General features: G+C 24.3%; 1 protein-coding gene across 6 annotated transcripts in view; it reads left to right on the top strand.

Annotated features, from left to right (window-relative positions):
• LOC126895844 (hemicentin-2-like) overlaps window positions 1-24,892 on the top strand; it is a 137,944-nt gene that overhangs the window by 100,974 nt on the left and 12,078 nt on the right. For all 6 annotated transcript variants that reach the window (XR_007701728.1, XR_007701727.1, XR_007701726.1 and 3 more), the window contains exons 4-7: window positions 2,124-2,335; window positions 12,897-13,058; window positions 14,075-14,209; window positions 20,197-20,425. Coding sequence is in view for 3 of the 6 variants with exons in the window: in XM_050668116.1 (XP_050524073.1) it covers window positions 2,124-2,335; window positions 12,897-13,058; window positions 14,075-14,209; window positions 20,197-20,425 (738 nt within the window). In the remaining 3 variants the exon portion in view is untranslated. The remainder of the gene's footprint in view (window positions 1-2,123; window positions 2,336-12,896; window positions 13,059-14,074; window positions 14,210-20,196; window positions 20,426-24,892) is intronic.

Raw genomic sequence — 24,892 nt, 5'->3', positions numbered from 1 at the left:
CGGTTCGCTAAAATCTTGAGCCTTCAGCAAGTTCGCCTAGCCCGAAAACAGCCATGGTTTGTCTATAAATTATTTGTACAATTAAAAAAAAAAAACGACCAACTCATTAAACTTGGTAGTATAATTTCACATTTATATCGCTTTAATACTTTTATGTACACGTTGTAATAAAAAGTTTACAAATTCGAAAATTGAAATTTATAAAGGAAACACATTTTGCTAAAGTGATTTAAATTTAAAAAACAACATGTGCTTGTTAGATTAATAAAGCTTAGGCTTATACGTCTTATATTTAAGCCTAAAATTTAGATTCAATACGCAACTGTGAAAAGCTTTTGGTTTAATCTGTCACATTTTTTTCTTTTTGTATCAGTGTTTATGATTATTTCGCTCCTATTGGACCGATTTTACTCAAAGATACGTCAAAAAATTACAAAACATTTGTGATACTTGGAGATATCAAGTCGATGATTTAAAAAATCTTTTTCAATTCCTGTAATAAAGGGATATTTCGTAAAAACTACAGTTCTTATAAAACATTCAATATTAATACTTTAGTTTTTACATTATATTTTTGAAACTAACGGTTTATTTATAAATTTTTACTAATAATAATTTAGACGTTTGTTATTCCGATTCCACACATTTTTTAAAAATCTAATCATTAACTAAAATAAAGTAAAAATTTTAAGATTGTATAAATTTTTTTCTCTTTTTATTAATGTTTTAAAAGAAAACTATCTAAAATTAAGATTTTTGGGGTAAAAGTTGTGTAGTATTTATATAATAGTGTAATACTTGCTTCAGTCAAAATTACTTTAAATTAAAGATTTGTTATATATAATAAATGTTTTTTAACATAAATTGATTAATAAAAAATTAGTTTACTAGTTCATGCACTGTTTAAAAATATATCGAAATCATCAGTTGTACTTAATAAGTTGCTATGAAAAAAATATTTAAAAAAATACAATATATACATTTTTTATAAGTTTCCAAAACTAAAATTAAAATGTGAGCTTGATATTTTTTCGTTACTTTTAATTTTGAGATTCAAAATTATGAATCTTACATCAATTAAATTCTTTTAAGTAAAAAATATAATAAAATGGCAATTATTAGTGTGGAATATTTTAATATTACTGTGTCTCTAAATAAATGATATACGCACCTTTATAATTGAGTCTCCCAGTTGTAAAAGTTCTTAAATCCAAAAAAAAATTCTTTTTTGTTTTTTTTCTTATTGAATTAGCTTATTAATAGATAAGAAAAGCAAAAATTAAAAAATTATATGCATTGGATATACGTCCTTTGCAAATGGACTCAATGAATTTATACATAAATTTATTTCTTTGGCATTATACTTTAAAAGTTAATGGAATCAATACTGTTTGATTTTTTGTTCAGTTTTAATATTTTTTTTAGTTTAATCATAATTTCTGCATTCAACTTTTTTTACATAATTTAGTTAGAGTAATTATTATAATTTATACAATCCCATTAAAACATTCGAAATTTGTTCTAAAATATTTTAATATCAAACTTTTATTTTGTAGCGAAATAGTTATTTAATTAGAAGTTTTACGTATTTTAAGTAATATTTTTTTTTTCTCACCTAAATTGAATTTTTGTTCAATTAAATATACAAAATTAATTTTCTGCGACAAAACAACATTAAACTTGTTGTTTTATAAAATTGTGTTTCAACTTACAGCACAATTTTATCTCAGTATCGGTTTAATTGTCATCGTTACAAAACAATTCCCTTTAATAGCATAGTTTGCTTCCTTTTTGAACTTAGTATATTTAGTTCAATGACGTACTCGTTATTTTTAATTATCCTTTTATTAATAAAATACACGAATAAATGATTCGTTAAAATAATATATTATGTATCACTTAACAATCGTATTAAATGTTTGTAATGTAGCAATTTCTAAGAATATTTACCTCATGTTGAATATTTTTGAGCTGACTATCCGATATTGTGTTAAGTTTAACTGTCAAGTTAAAAAAAATTTGAACTCAATGATTTGTAAATAAATAAATGTTCATAAAATTATTATTAATTGAATAATTTTGTTGATGTTCTTATATTTATTTAACTTTTATATTTATTTTAGAAACGGTTTTGGATCCTGAATTAGTGCAACCTACATCATCTTCATTACCAAAAATTAAAAATATTTCAAATACGAAGCGAAAAAATTTTACTAAAACTTATACGTTAGTGTCTCCACCAATATTTGATGGCCCTAACATCACGAACGCAACGGCAAGATTAGGAGAAAGTGCGTTTTTACACTGTACAGTAAGAAACCTACAACAAAGACCGGTAAGGAAGTATAGCTACGTCAAATTAATTTAACAAGTGGTTTTGACACTTAACAAACTGTTGTTAAATTAATGTACTAAAATACCCGTGTAAAAGGTAAATCGATCTATGCTGTAGTAACCCAAAAATTAAAAATATAATCAAATTAAATTAAAATTTAGAAATGCAAAGAGTGTATGGATGTTGTTAGAGATGAATTATTGCTGTAATGTTGATATATATTGATGGTATTTTTGATGAGGAATTAAAGTTGCACCTGGAAACAAGACGTTATTTGTCTGTAAGAGGAAATTTGGTGTGAGGGACCCCATTGAATAAAGCAATATTTTTAGAATTTATAAATTAACTGATTTAATGATTATAGAATTGAATGTGTGTGAACGTGTACCGCGAGTGCTGTCGATGTCAATCAATACCTTGTTCCAAGCATTTTCGCCTCGAGTGATGAGGGAGATTATCCCTCACGTTGCTCCAAAGTCTTTCTGTATATATATACATATATATATGTGTGTGTGTATTAAGACAATTTTAGAAAAATTAATTAACGATCTGCGATTTCAAATTTTTTTTTTAATAAAAGAGCTGACAACATAATCAGAGAAAATTATCCACCGTAATTATAATATCAACATTAAAATACTCAGTTTAATTAATAGAACAAAAATATGATAAAATTTGTTAAATTTTGATATTGTCTTAAAAGCAAATTAATATATACCGAAAAAAATTTTCATTGCAGATTTGTCATATTGACAAAATTTCAAGCAAAAAAATTCTTTACATCATTTCTCTATCTTTGTTCAATCATAATTTTAGACTGAAAGGATTTAGATACTGAAACTATCATATTTGATACTAACAATTAAAGTATAATTAGTTTATTGAATTTTCATATAAATATAAAAAAAATTATAATACATAAATATGAAATTATGGATCCAACTATTAACAGTGATTGGAAATAAGACAATGTTGTTGTAAGGTACATATATTGAGATGGGATGTCATTTTTTTTATAATATGTTGACTCAAGACAACATATGTCAATCTTATGATCAATATATTTTTCTATTAATTCTCTTTAAAATTTACTCATTTTTATATTTGAATGTGTTACTATATTTTTGTTAAACTACTTTTGGAATAATATTTTCTCTGCATAACACTTATCCTGTCCAACTTAGTCAGGTACTCCTACCGAAATCAGTGGTCTACCTGTAAGGGCCGCCCGTAGAGTTAGGGGAGGAGCCTAGTTATGAAAAAGTTATTAATTTATTAATTAACAGTACTGTATAAGAATTCAATATCTTATTTAAAACTAATTTATAAAGTTGAAAAGAAGGAAACAATTATTTTACCTTTTGTTAGTTTTTTGTTACATTCGATAGGGCCTTAATAATGTAGCTGACTTATAACGCAGATTATATTTTTACAAAAAAAAGGTAGGCTGAACCAACAAAATAATCACAAGTTTTTTCGTGGAGCAACCGGTGTTGATGATAATGACAATAGTTGGCTTGTGTGTAAGAGGTACGTATCAAATTCTTAAAACAAGAACGAACTAAAGGGGCTTGTTAAGGACTATTTTAATAGCTAAGTATTACCTCTAGTCTTTTGAAAATGATCACTAGTGCATATGCTTATTTAGTACGTGTATGATAAAATAGTGTGAGCAAAGTGTAAAGACATTACGTATTGGCTTGTATAGAATAATGAGTACAATAGACAAAGTTTAACTGATAGTAATTGTGATTCAAAGTTTCATTATTTTCTATTTACAAAAGAATAATTTGTTTGTATACATAAAATAATTATTATAACTATTTGTATATTATAACAACTACTCAAGACTGCTCCTTGCCTACTAAGATTAAAAAAATGCATGAAATATGATAATGCGGCACTCCTGATTATTTTTATTAGTGTAAAAAAATGATTTTTGATGAGTTATAGCGTGTGATTAAATTTACTCACACCTTCCACTAGTGGCTTAATATTTGAAAATTAAGTGGATTGAACAGTTTTTTAGTTTTTTGCTAATATCTCACTAAAAAAAGCTTTCAACGGAACGAAAATAAATATAATTAAATTTATAAATCTAAGCATTTTCATAAAAAATATTCTTGCCAAAATGTTCATAAATTAATTATATTACCTACAGAGCGAAAACAAAAAAGTAATTCAACATATTGTAGCGACCAAAACATACGCAACGAATATTCTCGAATGTTCTCGTTATCAAAAACCTTCGAGAAACTTCGATAACGCCATAAGATAACCTACGCGGGTATAGAATATTCTAGAATTAGCGAGAGCCTTATCGGAGCTATATATATATCGGAAGAATCAGTCAGTTTAGTTAGTTCAGTTCAGACTGTCTAGTCCGCGATACGCTACACGACCGCTACACCCCGCCGCTGTTGTCATCGTGTATTATGTTTACTTCGATTATTTTTATTTTATTTTTCCTTACTGTATATACATATATTTTCTTTTAGTGTTTATACGTCTATTTTAGTGTTATAATTTTGTTTAATAAAAGTCTACCGCCATTTAAATAATTGTGTGTTGTAAGATATAACCCACAATATCAAACAATTCGGAAGATATTCAAGTACATAAGGATAGATTATTTAAACATGTGAAGAATATTTAAAATATTTAGAATTAAATGTAGTTTTTAATAGGCTATTAAGTCTATAAAGGTTTCTTGGTAGCATTTTATCAAAATAATCATATTTATACGCATTGTAAATATTTAGTTCAGTTTTTGATAAAATTTCCTAATGATTTTTTTTTTATTACACATTGTCACGTGGTAAAATTATTGTGAACATTTTTTTCGCAATTAGGACCCTTCAAGTTATTTGATAACGATTGCTGAAATATTTGAACCAATACAGCTAATTTGATAATACGAATAATTTATTATCTGATTATACGCTACTTTTATTTACACGTTTATTTGATGGTATAAGCGATTTGATAACATCATATAGTGTTTATTTTTTACAAAGTTAATTGTTCCATTAATATTTATATATTAATCATAAAAGTTTGTAAACTACTTTTTTTTCTTTTAATAAAGCGAGAAGGTATTTATTTAATTAGTCCAACTAAACAATTTAAATTTTTAGTCGCAAGTTACCATCCTTAGGTAGGTACATTAACATTAATTTTATACACAACATACAGTTGCTGGAGCAATACTGAATATATCATCTGACTCAGATATTGCTTTATTTGAAAAATTAAAAAATACTTCAAACTATATAAATACCAAAATGATTAGCATATAGAATATAAATAAAAATGTTGAAAACATTGTATTTCTTAAGTGTGAAAACATTTTAATACTATTACTTTTTATCTAAAAAAAATAACTTAGAAAAGATTATAAGCAGTTTTAAGAGCTTGTAATTATAATTCAAGGTGAATATCCACTTGGTACTATAATTGTTAGACAACTTGGAGATAGTACCAAGCAAGATGGTTGGCTAAGGGCATTATTTGTTTGAATTATTTTTTTATTCGGCATGAATTTAAACTATCTATGTCAGAATAAAATGCACAGAAAAAAATGTTTGCAGTAATTCTAAAAATGTATGTTGTAAACGTATTTACAGTAGTCAATGGCTGACCAAATGTGCGAAGCTCCTTTAAATGATATGCATTGAAAAAGAAATGTTTATTATGACGATAAAAATGACAATAAAATCATTGCATATTCATGTTAAAAAAAATTTAAAAATAATTTATGATATTTAATTCGGACTTTCTCCATTATTTGACAATATAATTTCATTATAAACTAAAAATAAAATAACGAAACTTATTTAAAAACATTTACTTACTATTTTGTATGATCAAAATAATTTTGGCCAAACAAAAACAATTTTTGAAAGTAGAAAATGTGGAAATTTTCTTAAATTAAGAATTTTTCACAGATTTGTTGGATAAAAATTCTTGATTCTAATTTAAAAAATTTAATATACATGCATAGTTACTGAATTTAAACCCCTTGAGTTGGGTAACGTATTTTACCAGAAAGCAAAAAAAGAATTATTAAATTGATTCATGTTGTTAATGATACAACTGAGAGTGTTGTAAAATTGATGAAAGGGTAAAATCTTAAATTCATAAATAATGATGCATAAAAACGATTTTTATTTCAAGTAAATATAATAAAATGTAGTTTGACAATGAAATTGATGATTACTTACTTCATACTTGACATGTTATAGGTCATTCCAAAGTACCAAAAAGTATATACCCATAATACAAAAAAAAACAATAACAGTAAAATTTTAAATTGAATAAAATATATTTTTTAAAAATGTTCCCAACGATTTAGTTATTAAATAATATTAGTTACACATATTTGTTCAAAATACATTATTTAACTATTTATATTTTACACATTTTTTGTATACTTAAATTTCATAACATATAATTAACTTAGGAGAATTTTTGTAAGACAATTTTGATAAAAAATGCTAAGATTTATAAATTTTGTATTTATATTCTCGTTAATTTTTTGTCGGTAAATTATTAACTAAAAACTTAAAAAAACTATACTGTTCAACCAATTTTTAACCCTGAATCGGCATGTAAAAGGGATCAGTCAACTTCAAAAAACTCAACACAAATCATAATTATACATTAATGAACAAAATTAGGCGACGACGCATAATTTATTTAAAAATTAAAAATTAAGAATCATCCTAATCGACTCTGAATTTTTAGAGAAGCATTTAAAAAAAAATATTTTTAATGTTGATAGTTAGGAGTATTGCGAACCATACAAGATTTTATTTATAATAGATAAATTATGAATAAAATATTAAATATTAATGTTTGAAAACATGCAAGTAAATATTTATTAAGAACGATTATAAAATTTGTAAACTTTTTGTAATAAGGAAAGAAAAAATTAATAAAATTATTAATTAGATTATATGTGTGTAACAATTATATTGTTACCAGATGAGTCTATACTATTTTTGTGATAAAATTTAATTTTTTAAATTTCTGTAAAATATATTAATATTTTTATTTTTATCTTGATTGATTTTATTACTACTAGTATTACTATAATTATTTATTATTAATCATAATATAATATTATTATTCTCATTATTACTAATATTACTCAAGATGTTCACTCATATTATATTCATATTATATTAACATTATATTCATTAACTATTATTTTAATCATTATTCTCCACATGATACCAAAACGAATAACATATGTTTATAACTTTTATAATTACAACTTTTTATTTTTAATGTGCTGAATATATATTGTGACGACACAATACTCAAAAATATTGAGGTGAATATTATAATATAAGAAATCAATAATAATAATTGTAATAGTTAATTTATATACAAACTTTTGTATACATAAACAAATTATTACAATTAATAATCTTAAAATATTGGGCAATTGAGCATGTAGAAAGTTTTCGATGTTTCCTAAGCTATTTCAAAAGAAGTAAAATAGATACTGCGGTTAATCATACGAAAACGTAGGAGCCTTTTGAGTACAGTAAAAAACATTTATTGAAACCCAATGACGTGTATACCTAACCTTTTGTGGGTTTTTATAACAGAAAGATAAATGATAGCATTGTAAATTTATATGTGAGCTCTGAAGTAATTTTATTACTTAGATATATTTTTTAAATTTCAGAACTATAAAATGTCATACACATAGAATTTTCAGTAAGTAAGGAAACAGTAAATTGTTACAAACAATGTGAACAATAGAAACCCGTTTTCATAATTATTGAACAATGTATATATTAACAAAATTATTTTGTTTATTTAAAAAACGATATTTAAAAATTGCATTTTAGTGATTGTAAAGTTTTTTTTATAAATCTGCTGTGTTAAGTATAAATAAATAAATATTGTACTCCTACCGAAATCTGTGATCTACCAGTGAGAATGGATTTGAATGCATTATTAGTGTGAACCACGTAGGACTCCAAGTCTAGGACAGAGTATCAACTAGACACACAAATTTAAACTGATATCAATAGAGCAAAGAGTTATATTCTAAAAGATATATCAAATGTGATACAAACGTATAAAGAAAAAGAAACTAAATATACATTAATGTACAATTTATATAAATTCATAATATTTTTAAAAAAACATTAAATAATTTAGCATATAAACTTGAATTTTTTGTAAAGAATGTCATAAGAGTCTTATCTTTGCCTTTTCTTACAGGAAAGAATAAAAGATGAAAAAATTAACTTGAATAAAAACTGATTTAATAGATATATCAGGACATTTTATTATACTAACAACATTCCATTTTTTTTATAATTTCAGTATAAGTACTTTTATTTCATAAAAATGATTTACTAAAAAGTTAATAATCTCGATTCAAGTACACAATTTAGTAAGGATAGGTTAAGATAGTTGGAGTGAATTTGGTAATAGTTGTTTTGTATTTATTCATACGTTAAGGAAATTTTATAAAAACCTTTTTCAAACTATTAATTAAAAGGTTCATATTTTTTGGTAACGCTTTCTTACTTTTTCAGTTATGTGTTTTATCATATAAGCAACACAGTTAATGTAAATCAATTAAAAAAAATCTACTTAATGAATTTTCTGATTTGAACATATAGGAAGAGGTGTCAGTCAATAATAGTAATACTTTTTTTTAATTTTACATGTTCATGTAATTTACCAACTAAAAGATGAGCGATATAAATTCCATTTATATCTATGGGTTTATCTACCACTATATATTATTTGGAGACTCTTAAATATAATATATAGGTATTTCCTGATATTTCATATTTTTTCAATTGTATATATATATATATATAACATGGATCTAGGTAACTCTGTCTAAGTGGGCTCTCTTTCGGTATATTACTTTTTGTATACTTTTGTAAAAAGTTACAAAAATGAGAATTTTTAACATATACTGTAGAATATTTGCTACTAATAGGGTTTAACTTCATTAAAACTGGTACCTTTTGTTTCGATCACCATTTTTGTTTGACATTTCTATTATTTTTAAATTGTTATGACAACTCATTTTTGAGTTATTTAAAATTCTTTATTACAAGAAAGCTGACAATTAAAAAATTCACAATATAAAACTAGTACATTAGTCATAAATACTATTTTATCATGATTAAATGGACCAATGCATTGTTTAAAAAAGATAAAATATTTTGTGTAATTTTTGGCATATTTTTATAATTTTAATATAAATACTTTTAAACTTTGTTAAGAATAAATTTTCATATTTGACAAACTGATAACAAGAAATTGTTGATTTCATAAATGATAATAAAATAATTATACAAGATTCATATTTTAACATAGTAAAGTATAAAATCAGACTTTCGATACTTTTTAATGTAGAAAATAATTGGTAACTATTTTTCTGTAGGTAGTGTTATCATTTTTACTATATTGGGATAAAAATGTGAATATATTCTAAGAATATATTATTTAAATCTACTTAATACTTCAATATGCTTATTAAATATTGAAGTTTTTAAAATTGTGAAAAAAACCTTTTGTTTTTGATGGTACAAAATAACATTGTCTCAAGTAGATTAATTAATGCTTGTAATAGAGAAGACGAAAAAACTTGTACAGTTCGGTGAAATGGAATAGAACATTAATGTTATCACACTGAATCATGACGCATTCTCTATCGGGCAATATGGGCCACCTATTAACCTTTTTCGAAATCTTAACTTGAGCTTCCTTTGAGACATCAATTAAGTACAAATGTTGTGACTTTTAAAAGGAATTTATGTCTAGAATTTTTCATAGTTGATCAGCCCTTAAAGAGGCTACGATAAAAACTATGAACAGAGTATTTTAGTAAAGATTTTAATATTTCACTACAGAATTTAGAAAAGTTCTTTTAAATAATATTTGTTTCATTTGTGGCATCTAAATTATTTAATTTATTTGATTAAATTATATTCAAAATTAATTATAAAAGTTCTTTAAAAAAATTGGAACGTGAGTAATTCTATTCTTAGTGAAAGGAATTTGATAATTTTAAACCGTACTTGGTCAAAATGAGTAAAATTTGGTAACCTGTTACTATTTTAATGTAAATAAATATTTTACAAAAAAACTTTTAGTATTTGAAAAAAGTTTAGTAAGTAGTCAGTGCGAACAAGATAAAGTAAAATAATTTATCAAAATAGTAGTATGACAAATAAATTGTTTGCCTTTTAAAAAGGAATGACAGTTTTTAAACTTATACATTCAGTTTCAAATGTTTACTTATAAAAATCAGTAAATTTAAAAATTTTACCGTTAAAATATTGTAAAAGTATATTTTGTTTGGCGTAAAAATGTCTAAGAAACTTTTCAATCAACGCATATGTCATTATGAGTGTTCTGGAATAAACTGGTGTATATGAATACACAATAGACTTATAAAATGCATCTCAAAATAATTTTTCCTTGAATAATATAAAATAAAAAATTTACTTACAACAATGCTTGATTTGGAAGGACTCGGGGGAAATGAATATCTCAAATAATTTTTTAGACATTATAGCGTACTCCTACTTCTTTTTTTACGGGCAACACATAGAACAGGTTATTTACCTTTTTTTTGAAAAATGCTTATCTTACATTTTTTTATTAAATATATAAATCTTACAAAATATTCTAATATTTACAAAATGTATTGACATTCTATGTCTGATTCATAGCCAACAATGATAACCATTCGTTATCTATAAATGCAGGTGACCAGTAACCACTGATCTATTATAATACTATTATTGAAATACACACTATTATCATTTTCTATATTTTATATATTAATACTTCGTAGGGTATCGTAAAAGGGAGTGTTATAATAAGGATAAGTCTAGAGACGTTATTTTTTTAAAAGTAGCTAGAGCTCTACAGCTTTGTATATAAGTCATGCAATGAATGACAATAATAATAAATATAATTATCATCTTGTATGTACTTACATTTAACAAACGTAACAGATTTTTATCCTTTGTCAACCGTTTTGCTTCTAAAACGTACAAACCATACTGTATGGGAGCAAAATATGTGTCAAACTATCTTTTAGCATAACAACACAAATAGAATTTCTTTATTAAGTAACTCCAAATTAAAATAAATGCGAGAACATTGTTTATGATTTTAATTGTACAGTATTTATGATATTGTATTAGTTAAATGTTAGTTTTCCTTAATTACATTAAAATTTTGCTGCATAGATAAGCACATTTGTTTGAAATGTTATTACGATTTTTAAACGTTCTACTGAGAGTAGAAGCTTTTGGAAGTCGTGTACGATGATAGTATTCGTTAAATAATTAGTTATGAATCATTCCGAGTATGATATTAATTTTTGGTTTTCCTAGTGGTGATCGATATACAGGTTGGCCCACCACTCACTGACAACTTAAATAACTTTTGATCCAGTTAATATTTTTAGCTGATTTTTTTTTTAAATAATAGTTATACGTTAGGTCTATAGCCATATCTCAATAATTAATTTTTTTACATTTCACTAAAAATATTAATTATTTTTAAATTTTAAATAAAATGTAGAAAAAAAGTCTAAGATAGCTTTTTTGTAGAGTAGAATTTAAGAAAAATTTTAGTAAAAAAATATCTTATTAATATTCAGTAGTAAATATTCTGTAGCGTTTTGAAGTTTGTGAAAATTTGAATTTTCATGTATTATTTTACGGTATTAAACATTGGATTACGTATTGAGAAAAGGACAGAAGAAAACGCTATCTTTTCATGATTACTGTGTATACATATGATGATAATGTGTATACATTACAAACTTGGCATTAATACCATGATAAGAAATTAGATAAGGCAATTATTACTTATCACTCTCATTCAAAAGTATATTGAAAAGATAGCGGTTTCTTCTGTCCTTTTCTCAATACGTATTTCAATGTTTAATACCGTAAAATAATACATGAAAATTCAAATTTTCACAAACTTTAAAACGCTACAGAATATTTACTATTGAATATTAATAAGATATTTTTTTACTTAAATTTTTTTAAAATTTTACTCTACAAAATAGCTATCTTAGATTTTTTTTTACATTTTATTTAAAATTTAAAAATAATTAATTCTTTTAATAAAATGTAAAAAAATTAATTATTGAGATATAGCTATAGACCTAATGTATAACTATTATTTAAAAAAAAAATCAGCTAAAAATATTAACTGGATCAAAAGTTATTTAAGTTGTCAGTGAGTGGTGGGCCACTCTGTATACTAATTGAGATTATAGTTTGGGAGGGGTTGATGTGGAACGGTCACTCCTCCTTAGAACAAAGAAAAATTCCTGTGGTATTGTATATACTTATGATACATTTTCATAGAGATGGTAGATTCATAAATGGTAATAAATTTTATAAATGCATCAAGTCTCAAATCCTAGTTTTCAGTCAATTGTTATAATGTCATTCTTAATTTTTATTTTATACTTGAAGAATTTTTTTAATAAATACAGGTCTATCATATGACATTTATTTGATATTATTACTCTTTTAAACAGGTATCTTGGGTCAGGCGAAGAGACTGGCACATTCTAAGCTCTGATGTATTTATGTACACAAATGATGAACGATTCCACGTGCTTCATGCAGACAATGCTGATAATTGGGATTTACAAATTAAATACGTCCAAAAAAGAGACGCTGGTTCATACGAATGTCAAGTAAGAAAGTGTTTTTTTATTATCAGCAGGCATAAATATGGGACTTAATCCAATCTTTTAAGATTATTAAAAATATACGGTTATTTGAATAATTACATTACATATATTAAATATATTCTAATAATTATGACTTCTATAACATAATTTAGTTAGTATCTAGTTGAGTTAAAATAAAATAAAAATTATTTATGAAAGCTCTTTCATATCCTTAATAATTCGTTGGTAATGAGACAACTGACAAGATAGCATAATCAGGACTAGAAATCGAAAGAAATTCATTATTTGACAATTTTTCTTATATCAAGTAAATTAGTTCATCTATTTCGATTTTTTTTTTTTGTACGTATTAAAAAACGATTACTGAATCCAAAAACGCTATGAAACTATATTTGAAACCTTAATTGAACTGAAAATTTTATATTAAAAATGTCTAAGTAAAGTTAAGTGATTTAATATTATTTTTGGTTTCTATAATTATTAACCTCACAAATTTAAAAAAGAAATTCGATACAAGCCGACTAACTTAATATTTATGGTAAAATTATTCGAAATACCGAAATTATTTCGGTTCTTAACCCAATTATTCTTTATAAGTTATATATTAGTTTTGAATATATACGAAAAATAATTAAAAATATGGTCGTTGTTCTTTAATTGTGTGAAATATCACGAACAAATTTTAATTTTTATATCTAAAAAGAAGACAAGCTCTATTCAACTTAAATAAAGAAAATTTTTCAAGAATAAAAGTTAATAGTACTCTAATGATACGTAATTGCTTAGTTGGTTATTTTGTAAAAATACTAATTAATATTTAATTGACAATGAAGTATGAAGTAGTTCTAAGTTCAATAAAATGTGTAATCTAATAATAATGAAAATAATTTTAGCTTAACATGAGTCGATATTCAAACTGTTGTAGCTAACAGTTTGAAAATGATAAAATTGATTAATTTACCAACTAAAATTTTGTAAAATAAATTACTTCATACATTAAATATTTCTATTACTTACAGGTCGCAATGGGAACAGGAATTGCTTCACATTACTTTAATCTTGAAGTAATTGTACCAATTGCTCGAATATTGGGACGAGAAGAATATCACGTTGGAAAAGGAAGTACCATAAATCTCATATGTGTTATTAAAAATGTAAGTAATCTTATTTTCTTAACAAATTGTATTATTTATAATTAAATATAAAAATTATGGTTCTGATAAGTGAAAATACTTTCTAATGCTTGTGGACTTCATACACGATTTTGTCGCACTAAGTACTGACATCGTTAATAACTTTTGGATATAACTCTTAATAATTATAAATAACTTAATAACTCCATCAAATTTAATTTTTTAAATTTTTTTATATAATGTTTTGGACTACATTAATACAAAGAGTGAGTATGTAGCAAGGTAGGTACAGCAGTTCGTACTGGTGTATTTTTATTATACATATTTCACCCAAGTTACATACCCATTCACTATTTAAAATGCTGGAAACTCAATAAATACTTATTCTAAAATTGTTATCACCATTTTTTTCTAAGAAACGGGTTAAAAAATAGCTATTCTAAAATTAAAAAATAACATGCTCAAAGTTATTAATTATAAATTACAAATTATTTTTCTAAATTGATCATAATAAAAGATTTTTAAAACTTGTATCAATTATTGTTTAACTGAAAATTCAATTAAACATTTTTTATAGATAGCACTATCGATACCAAACAGTGTCGCAAATAAAATTTTATATGACATTACTAAATATTTTTTCTTCATATTGTTTGGTTTTTTGGAGCGACTTTAGCAAATATCTCGTAGACCAGTTTGTCACTAACAACGCCGTGTACATCAGGTCACGGACTGCTGATCTCTTTCGTCTTTGCTTACCTACCCCACCGCTCGCCAGTCACGGCAAATTGGTAGTCTACGAGCGACTGCCTGCCGTGTTCCTCAATGAAAACATTGTGCGTCTTCCATTTACACAGCAAGCGCCTTCGCCATATTTTTAGTGTTTTGGCATACCTGTTGTGCCCTGACATCCTCGAGCATCTGTGCCCATGCACCACTTTAGTGATCAACTCTGTCCGTCACTGGAGCATCTAGTCCTCAGGTCACTACCGTTATAGTCATTTAATCACCACCCGACATTGTTGACCGTTACGCGCCCTGCGTTTAACAGGAGCCCGACATATCTGGACGCGCAAAGTCATTTGCACACTAACACAGTATCAGTCGATTCGTGTAGGCTGTTCTTACCGCACATCGCGGTGCCATTGACATCGTTGGCGTCTTCATTATTTCAACGTCCGAGTACAGTCCACTCATTGCCATTATTCACCATTCGTCTAATTTACTTAATGCAGCTAAGCCTTTAATTGTTTGTTTTACTTTATTGGCATTATATCATTTATACTTTGGTCAACACCTATTCGCCGGCCATTTTAGTCGTAAGGGCCCTCTATGCCCTTTACAATCAAGTTACTTATTGAATTACTTTTAATATTTTTATACTTGATTTACTTTCAATTTGTTTTTTGTATTTTTTTTTTATGTGCTCATAATGCATACAACTTAATGTTTTTATTTTTACTATAATTTCTACCATTTTATTGCTTCGTATTATAGTTGGAAAATATAGTTATTTTAATTTATTGCTGATTTTACCATAAAAATAATAGTTTTTTGCAGTATTATAGAACCACAATATATTAACAGTACAGAAATATGTGATTTAATGCAATGTATTTCCATTACTCATACCCTTAGTTATATCAATAAATATAAATAATATAATAATATAATGTAATATCTTATTACATAATCACTTTTAGTTAGATATATTTCATTGTAAAATCAAACATTTACATACTTAAAAAAAAAAAATAGCAAGTTGATCATGTAAATTTTGATGACCATTATATTCCTTTTTTTTCAACAGTTTAGAGATCTAAAACTATTTTTTTTAGTACTAAAACTAATTGGTTTATGTCGTTGAATAATTTAAAAACAATGATTCATTAAAATGAATCATAACCATAATAATAATTATTATTATAGTTTTAATTTTTAATATTTAAACATTAATACTCTAATAAAAGGTATTGCCACAACTCATTAAGTAGACTAAAATGTAACTAGTGTAGAAACCTAATTGAAGGATTTTTATTTATTACAAATTTTTAAGTTTAATAACTATTTGGGTTTTGATTTTAGCGCAAAGAAATGTATTAGTTGAATATTTATAAGAGTTCTGACATTTGTATTAAAATCATTTATCGCATGAAATTTCATTTTTACGTACGAAAATTAGAATGCGTTGCAAAAAAGTTTTGATGAAGGTATTACAAGATGGACAATGTGATTAATTCGAACAATTATTCTTGAACTACAATACATGTCTCATTAACATTATTAACATCATTTCAACATGTCACAAGTTCAAACTTAAAACACCAGCAAAATATTTTTTAATAAATAAAAAAAAAAATAAAATTATTAATCCTTTATACTGGAATCAATTTTTAATGTCAAATTTTTTATTTTCGTGTACGTTCAAATAATTTATACTAAAATATCTGTCTATATATATTTGCTATTAATGATATTTAAAAATATATACATATCAAAAATATATATTTATTAAAAATATTACCTTCTATTTATTGTTAAAAACGATTTAATTATAAATATTTTAATGAACCATAGTAAATATTAAGTTCATTAAAAAAAAATTATTCCTAAGGGAAGATTTTAGAAGTAACTCTTGAAAGTTATATGGTATATATGTATATATAAGATATATTATTATTTTTTTACTTCTAAATGGAAAAAAAGTCTAGATATAAATTTGACTGATCAATAACCTGTTTTATAATATTATATTTTGACATATTAGCATTAAAAAATAATGAAAGGTGAGCAGCGGGATAGTGTTAAGTAGATTTTTTACCATTATGCACACATAAAAATTCTTCTACGTTGAGCACCTCTCCGGCTGTAATTAAAAATAATAATAACTCAAAAAGTAATATAAGAAGACCTGAATCGATCAGTTAACATTTAATTTAAATCATTTTCTATTTAATAGTATACAAATAATAATGGATTCACATTTAACTTTCAAAAGTTACCCCTACAATATACCCTTAGAAATAATTAAAAACATAATTTTTAATATAATTTATATAAATAAATCAAATTTTAATCTGAGCATTAAAAATAAAAATTTTATGAATAAATGGAAGGTAGAAATTACGTACAGTTACTAAATATATATAATCTTGATTGTACTTCCGGTAAATTTTCAACAAATTAAATTTATTATGTTTATAAAAAAATTTAAAATATACAAAATAAAATAACTTGAATAAATGTTAGAAGCAATTATGTGTTTATTATTAAAAATTAAGAGGTTCTAGTTAAAAACTTAGATTAAAACAATAACGTAGAAAAAAATTGAGTAATATTTTTTAATCATAATTTTAAATTTAGGAAATATCGTTTAAAATGTTGGCATTAAATAAATATAAAGCTATAATTAATAATATATTTTATTTATTGAACAAATATATTAAATAAAAATTTACGATGGATTACAATCATATTTCATACATGACAAAAAATTATCCATAACTAATTTTTATAGATAACAAGATTATTAGTATAATTTATACTAATAATCTACAATGTTTATTGTATTTAATGTAATTTTTATTATAATTTGTTGCTCAAACAATAGATTACATGGATTTTTTATCTATGATAAACTATATCTATGTACTGTGATTATAAAATACTAACTTAACTGTTAACTCGAGTGTCAAAAAATGTTAATAGAAATGTCATCTTTATATTTTAATCTGATACGAATCAAAATGACAGCAACGGGTAGTCAGCAAAATTATAATGGACATTTTTCTTTTCTTAAGGCCGTTATTGGAATCTGTGTAAAAGAAAACGTACTACGATTATGGGTACCATTCGAAGTGTAGGTTTGCAATGTTTGCATAATAATCTACATCCAATCATTTTTCAATCGTTCATCATTTACTTTGTATAAAATGTGACAAGTACGTGAACCGAAAACTCATGTTTTTTTATTTCAAGTTAGAAAATTCTCAGAATAATTTTTTCATAGAAAATGAAACAAAGAAAATTCATATTTATTTTTTGAATTTTATTTAAAATTGTATTTGTATTAAAGAATTATTTGAAATATAGTCAAAAATGGAGTAAAAAAAATGATGTTATTTTATATAAAAAAAAATACAGTTAAATTTTCAAAAAAATGTTTATTTATATCCGTTAATAGGAAAAATAATAATGATCAGTACTAATACACTTTGGATTTTTTTCAATTTTGTTATTGGATGGGTTTACCAAAAAAAAAAAATTAAATATTATATAGGTTGAAATTCTACTAGTATCATAAAAATTGTTACATAAATTTTGTATAATAATTTTTGATTGAATCTTAACTAATTATAATATACACTTTTCTACGATTTTAAAAATTACATTCATCAAGTATAATTATATTAGTAATTTTATTTTTATAAAAAAAATTACATTCCTTATAATGAGTATTTTTTTAAATTTATTATTTAGTTATTATTAATTGGATAGTAAAGATATAGGTATCATTATTGATATAAACGATATATCTTTTTATATGAAGACATATCGTTTAAGTGAATAAAATTTATTTAATTATAATCAGTTTTTTTGAATCCACAAATGAGTAGCTGGTGTTACAAGTCCATTTTTTTCAGTGAAGTTATTAATATTATTGAGTTTATGATTTCTTAAAATTAAAAATGTTAATGTAATTATTTTTGGTTAAAAATATTACACATATATGTTAAAAATATCAGCGTTAATTTTAGATCAAGAGTTATATGTCAATGTAATGTATTATCATTCATAAATTTCCTTTTCTACAAGAATATATTATACTATCGTAAATAAAATATAAATTTTGTATAATTTGATTTTCACGAACCAGAACTGTGGAAAAATATTATAAAAACTTATATTGATGAGTATTCGAATTTTTAGAGAAAGGTTACTGTGAAAATTAATAAAAATATGAAAATCTTGTGCCTATGGCGTATGTTTGGAATAGAGTTTATATTCAGAGAATTTTACAGCTAAAATTTTTTACATTTATTTTAAACTTTTTTAATAAACCTTCATATATTAACTGTATATTGTGAGAAATATACACATAAAAATATTTTATTTCCAGTAAACAAAATAAACGATTCGAATAAATAAATTCTTTTCAAAAGTTATCATTTTCCCGTTTTTTTTTCTATTCTGTATAAATGAGCAATTTTTATTCCTGAATTATTCAATAACACTGAAATGTTCCCAAAGAAACTGCAGTGAAACTCAATCCTTAAGATTAGATAGTCGCAAAGTTTTGTATACATAAAAAATATACCCTAAAGAATTACAAAATTTCCTGTATTTGGCAACAGTATTTTTTGTTTTTATGGAATTTTTTGTATCTTCTTTATTCAACAAAAGGTTAATTTGTTCATAAACTTTTTTAACATAAAGGTAATCTCAATTCTTTTTTCATAAACCAGGCAATTTAGCTAAGTACCATACCATATATCTATTGGGTCATAAGAATAGCTATTATGCTGGACTGTGTAGTGTCCAATAATCGATCGATGCATCTAATGTTTGTATAATAGATTATAAATGACATTTGATTTGAAGATAATTATTAACTGATAACTGATATAACTGATTAAAACAAAAAATGATACAATCGTGATCTAATATAAATTTACTAGTATTGCACGACATAATAGTGATTTAATTTATAAATTAACAAGCACTTCTATACTTTTTTATACTATAGTGATGCCTCATAAAAAAATTTTCTTAGAAAAATTACAAACATACAAATTATTGTCAAATTCAACAAATTCGCATCGAAGCTTTTTTATGATAGCGATGTTAATCACTGTCAGATATCATTTATACTTTTCCCGGCTATGACGCAATTCCTTTGTTCTGGGATTTTTTAATTTTAGGAAATTATTTTTTATGTATTTGATAGACCAAAGCAATTATTATGTTTTCTGTTATCGTGCACTAAAATTATTTTTTTATTTTTTTAGGGTTCAATGTTAACACACAATGTGGTTTGGATCCATAATGGACGACCTATTGATAACTCTACGAATAACAAAAATGACTATAGAGAAGTTAAGACCGAAATTTTACAGTCAGATAATACAATACAAAGTCGCTTATTCATTAGGGGAGCATCTCAAGCCGCTTTGGGAAATTATACGTGTACGGCACCTAACACGGAGCCTGACACAGTTAACGTATATGTGAGCGAAGGTGAGTTGATTCTTTTTCTTAATTTTATAAATTAGTATAGAGTTATGCCTAATAGTTTTGTTATCTTATTAAATGTTTGAAATTTAGATATCTGAAATAAACCAATATAATTTTTCGTGTTAACAGCTTTATTGTTGTTAGAATCCGTGACAAAATTAGAGTTTATAATGTTATAGATATTTCGTTAGTAAAAAACAAAAATTTATTATATAAAATATTTATTCTGATTATAATAAATTATTCAACTTACATACTATTGAATTTATTACAATTGGAAACTTAGTATTGTGTGTATTGCATAAAGTCAAGTAATTGTAATAAATTAGAACCATTCAATTTGTCTATTACGTTTGCTTTAGATTTATAAAATTAATTAAATGAAATACAGTAAATCTATTGTTCAAATGTTGGTGGTCTTTGCCCTTCCGGATGTGAAAACCAAGTATTAATCGATGTAAATGGTACATGACCACATTATTAATATCCTAAGGGTAAAATATAGGATAATAGTATTTGTTTTAAAATTCCGTTTAGAATTATTTTGGTAACCTTTTTTGAACACATATGTATATACATTTTGTTTTTCTAAATATAAATATGAAAATCGTTGTAGGTGTGCGACCTTTTTATCTTGTACAGATTTGTTAATCTTTAATCATAACTAATTAGTTATGACAGATTACATAATTGATAATATTTTTTGTTTGCTTCTGTTAAAAACGAAATACATGTATATGTTGATTTTGTAAAAGCCTAAACCATTAAGAAGCTTAAAATATTGTAAATATTTTATTTGATTTTCCATTATTTTATTAATTTTTTATTTAATTAAGTGTCTTTTTAAATTTTACAAACTATGTTGTTTTTAAAACTTATGGTATAACAAACAAAATATAGAAAGAATTTGTTTGTTCCTGTACACTAAAACTCTGTATTTCCGGTGCTTTAAATGGATGTAATTGATTATTTACGGTTGTAAATTTTGACCGCTGTACATGGCGCCCTGTAAAGTTTCGGACGTGCCAAGTATCATAAAAGATAGATTATCTACTGGTAAAAAAATAATACCAGGAAAAGACTTTATGACGGCAAATTCAAATGATCTGCTACAACAAATGTTAAATATACAGCGTATATTATACACGTTTGATGTACTTCGTTTAAACTCATAGAAGTGGTAGAAATATTTCCTTTAGCTTCTGTATGATCATAAAATTTAAAACTTAGACTCACCAATACAAAGGAAACTAAATATTATACTTTGTCAGAATTAATGTTAAGTTAGTTCTAACATAATAAACATAAACTATTTTTATCATATTTAGGAAAAAATATTCACCACATTAAACTCGTATTAAATTTTTTCCTACTATTTTAACGTACATCAATTGTTTAGATGATTTATTTTGCATAAATGAGTGAAATATAATGTTTGTATGACTATTCAATCATTTAGTCATTTTTTCATCTAATATATTTTTGCCCAAAATCATTAGGATAGTTAAGATAAAAATGAAAAAAATAATTTGTCATTAAGTGACCCTTGTATGTTTTCAAATAACTTAAGAGAAAGATATCATTGTAATAGTATTTCCAATGTTTAAATACATTTTCTTTTGAAAATTAATTGTTTTTGTTATTTTAACTCAAATAGAACGATTTAAATCAATCATGTTTGCTAAATTTAAAGATCTGAGAGTTTGGAGATCGTTTTCGTATAGCTCTGTGAACATAGTTTAGGGTGAGTGCAAATATTATTGGGCTGTATGTACTTACGAAAGTAACTGGGAGACGAATATGCCAGAAAAGCATATTCAAACATTTAATACACTAAAGTAACACTAAATTAATTTATATTTGAGTTACTGGAATTTATGTTCTACTTCAATAATCATTAATCATTAATCATTTAACCACGTTCTACCTTATATAAATATGATTATTTGTATAGATTAAAAAAACATAAGTTCAAAATTTTACTTGGCAAGTTTTATAATATCTTGAAAAAGGATTGGGATTATAAAGATACTAATTATCCTAATTAGATCAAATATTCTATTTACTATATATAGTATCACCTAATTTTATTATGCAAAAATGAATAAATCATAATTGTTTAACAAATAGAATTTTTTAATTTATGTAAAAAAATATATGTTTAACGCGTCCTTTTTTTTTTTATAAAAATTCAAAGTATTTGTTCTAACTTGATTATTTAACTGATAATTTAGATTAAATTTTTATTTAAATTATTGTATTTTATATTGTTGTATTATTTATATTAGAATTATTTTTTCTATCTTTATTTATCTTTAAAGATATTTTTTTTGTAAAAACCAAAAATTTGTATCATTTTTTACATTCGCTTTACTTATTAAATACAATATTTTATATTTTTAAACAATATAATTGATGAAATTACGTTAACTCCCACGACAATAAGATATTTTTAAAGTTTAATTTATAATATGTTAATATAGTACTATGAAAAAAGTCTGTTAGATTGTTGATTTTAATTTATTATTTCTTCAATTTTATTATTTTTGTGTACAAAAAACAGCATGGAAATTCATTTAGTGTTTTAAAAGTAATAATACACTTCCACTAATTTTTAAATTTAACTTTAATCAATTATTGTACTATAAATGGCAGAAATAAATATTTATGTTGATAATTTGATAGTTATTAATATTTATCAAATTACGAATATTGATGTTACCATTCAATAAAATATCTTATTAATATTAATATCGTGAGTCATTCTTGAAAAAAAAACTGATTTGATAATATTTGCTTTACAAAAATCATAGTGGCATTCAATTTTCTATTTTCTGTCAATACTAATTTTATATTTCAATTAAATCATTTATTTGTATATTTCGATGATGGTTTTCATTGATGTCTTTAATTAATCAACGTAATGTCGTTAAACAGTATAATATTTAACCTTGACTTTTTACTTATTTAGCAAATATTTTTTTACTTATTAATTCAAATTTACTTCAAAGCACATTTATTGTACATATTCATGATAAAATTTGAATACTTAATAACATCCTTTTGAATTTCGATTAGATTTTATCTGATAACAAGTATAAAATTACAAGGCCATTATTGTTTACTCGAATATAATTTTATTATTATCATTATATTTTATTATTACGCAATTACTTTGTATATTAGTAAAACTTAACGACAGCACAAGTAACATGAAAAAACTTTCTATTCGATTATTTTTAGTTAGGTTGAACTCTGCTAAGACAAGCGATTCTTTTTGAAAATGTTGTCTTACTAAAACAGTGTTGACAGTTTTTAAACATAATCAACTTAATAAGTTTCTTTATTAACAACCCCGTAGATTACGTCAAGATATTTGTTATTACGGCAATTTGAATGACACTACTTGTTTCGACTTATTAAGTTATGTGTTCTTTATTAAATCATATTATTTCCTTTGGTATAATTATAAAATAATACCAGGGATTATACAGTCAAATAATTTTAGTCATTAATAGCGCGTACATAATTTGAGAATTAACAAAAACGATACCTCAACTTTTTTATTGTAATTAACCAATAAAAATGTTAACATTTTTATATAATAATTAAACTAAAATATATTGCGCTGTATATTTTAAGTTCTAATTAAAAATACAACTGAAAAATGCACTACATTGTAATTTAAAATGCAAACATTACAGCCAACATTTATATAAAGTTTTGCATTGTAGCGTAATTTTTAAATGTTTGTAAATTTTCATAATGCATGAATTCATTTAAAATGTATAAGTTTTGAATTTTTTCTTATATAAATATAAAAAAAGAACACCTGGTATTCTCAAAAAACAATTGTACTAAAAAAACATTTTTAAAATGCTAAGTAAATATTTTTGTGTGATTGGTGAATTCAAGATAAAACTCTGTGATATTCTTTTATTTATAACAATGTCTGATTTCTTTGAGTCGGTGAATTATTAATAACTTCGATGTAACATATTTAAAAAAAATTTCACCGTTATTTACAACAACTGATTGTTTTCCAACCCTTATATCTTCAAACATTCAACATTTTGCAAAAATTATCGTAATAAAATCATTTTTCGAATTTAACAAATTACTAATTTAAGTACGGAAGACGCCAAATTCCCATAGGAAAAAAAAAAAAAAATTAGAGAGACTAAGATGTTGCCACAGGTTTGTCTTGAAGATGACTCACTCCTATATTATTCTTCGTCGACAAACTGTGTGGTGTTCATCTACCAACATATACGCAACATTTTTCATTGTTATGTGGACGAGCATTAAAGCGTATTTAGACTTTTTACCTTTTATCGTCGGACATAAACTTATCAGCGGAGCTTATATCGTTTACATTTGTAGCGTAGGACATTTTTTTAAAATTATTACTCTCAACTACGATACACTAGTCAAACATTGTCACTCATTGCGCATTTCATTGAATTAGCC

The sequence above is a fragment of the Daktulosphaira vitifoliae genome, unplaced genomic scaffold (assembly GCF_025091365.1).
Source record: "Daktulosphaira vitifoliae isolate Bord-2020 unplaced genomic scaffold, ASM2509136v1 Scaffold_1, whole genome shotgun sequence".
NCBI classification, from domain to species: domain Eukaryota; kingdom Metazoa; phylum Arthropoda; class Insecta; order Hemiptera; family Phylloxeridae; genus Daktulosphaira; species Daktulosphaira vitifoliae.
Note: the sequence above shows the minus strand (reverse complement) of the source record. Positions and strands in the feature narration are given on the sequence as shown.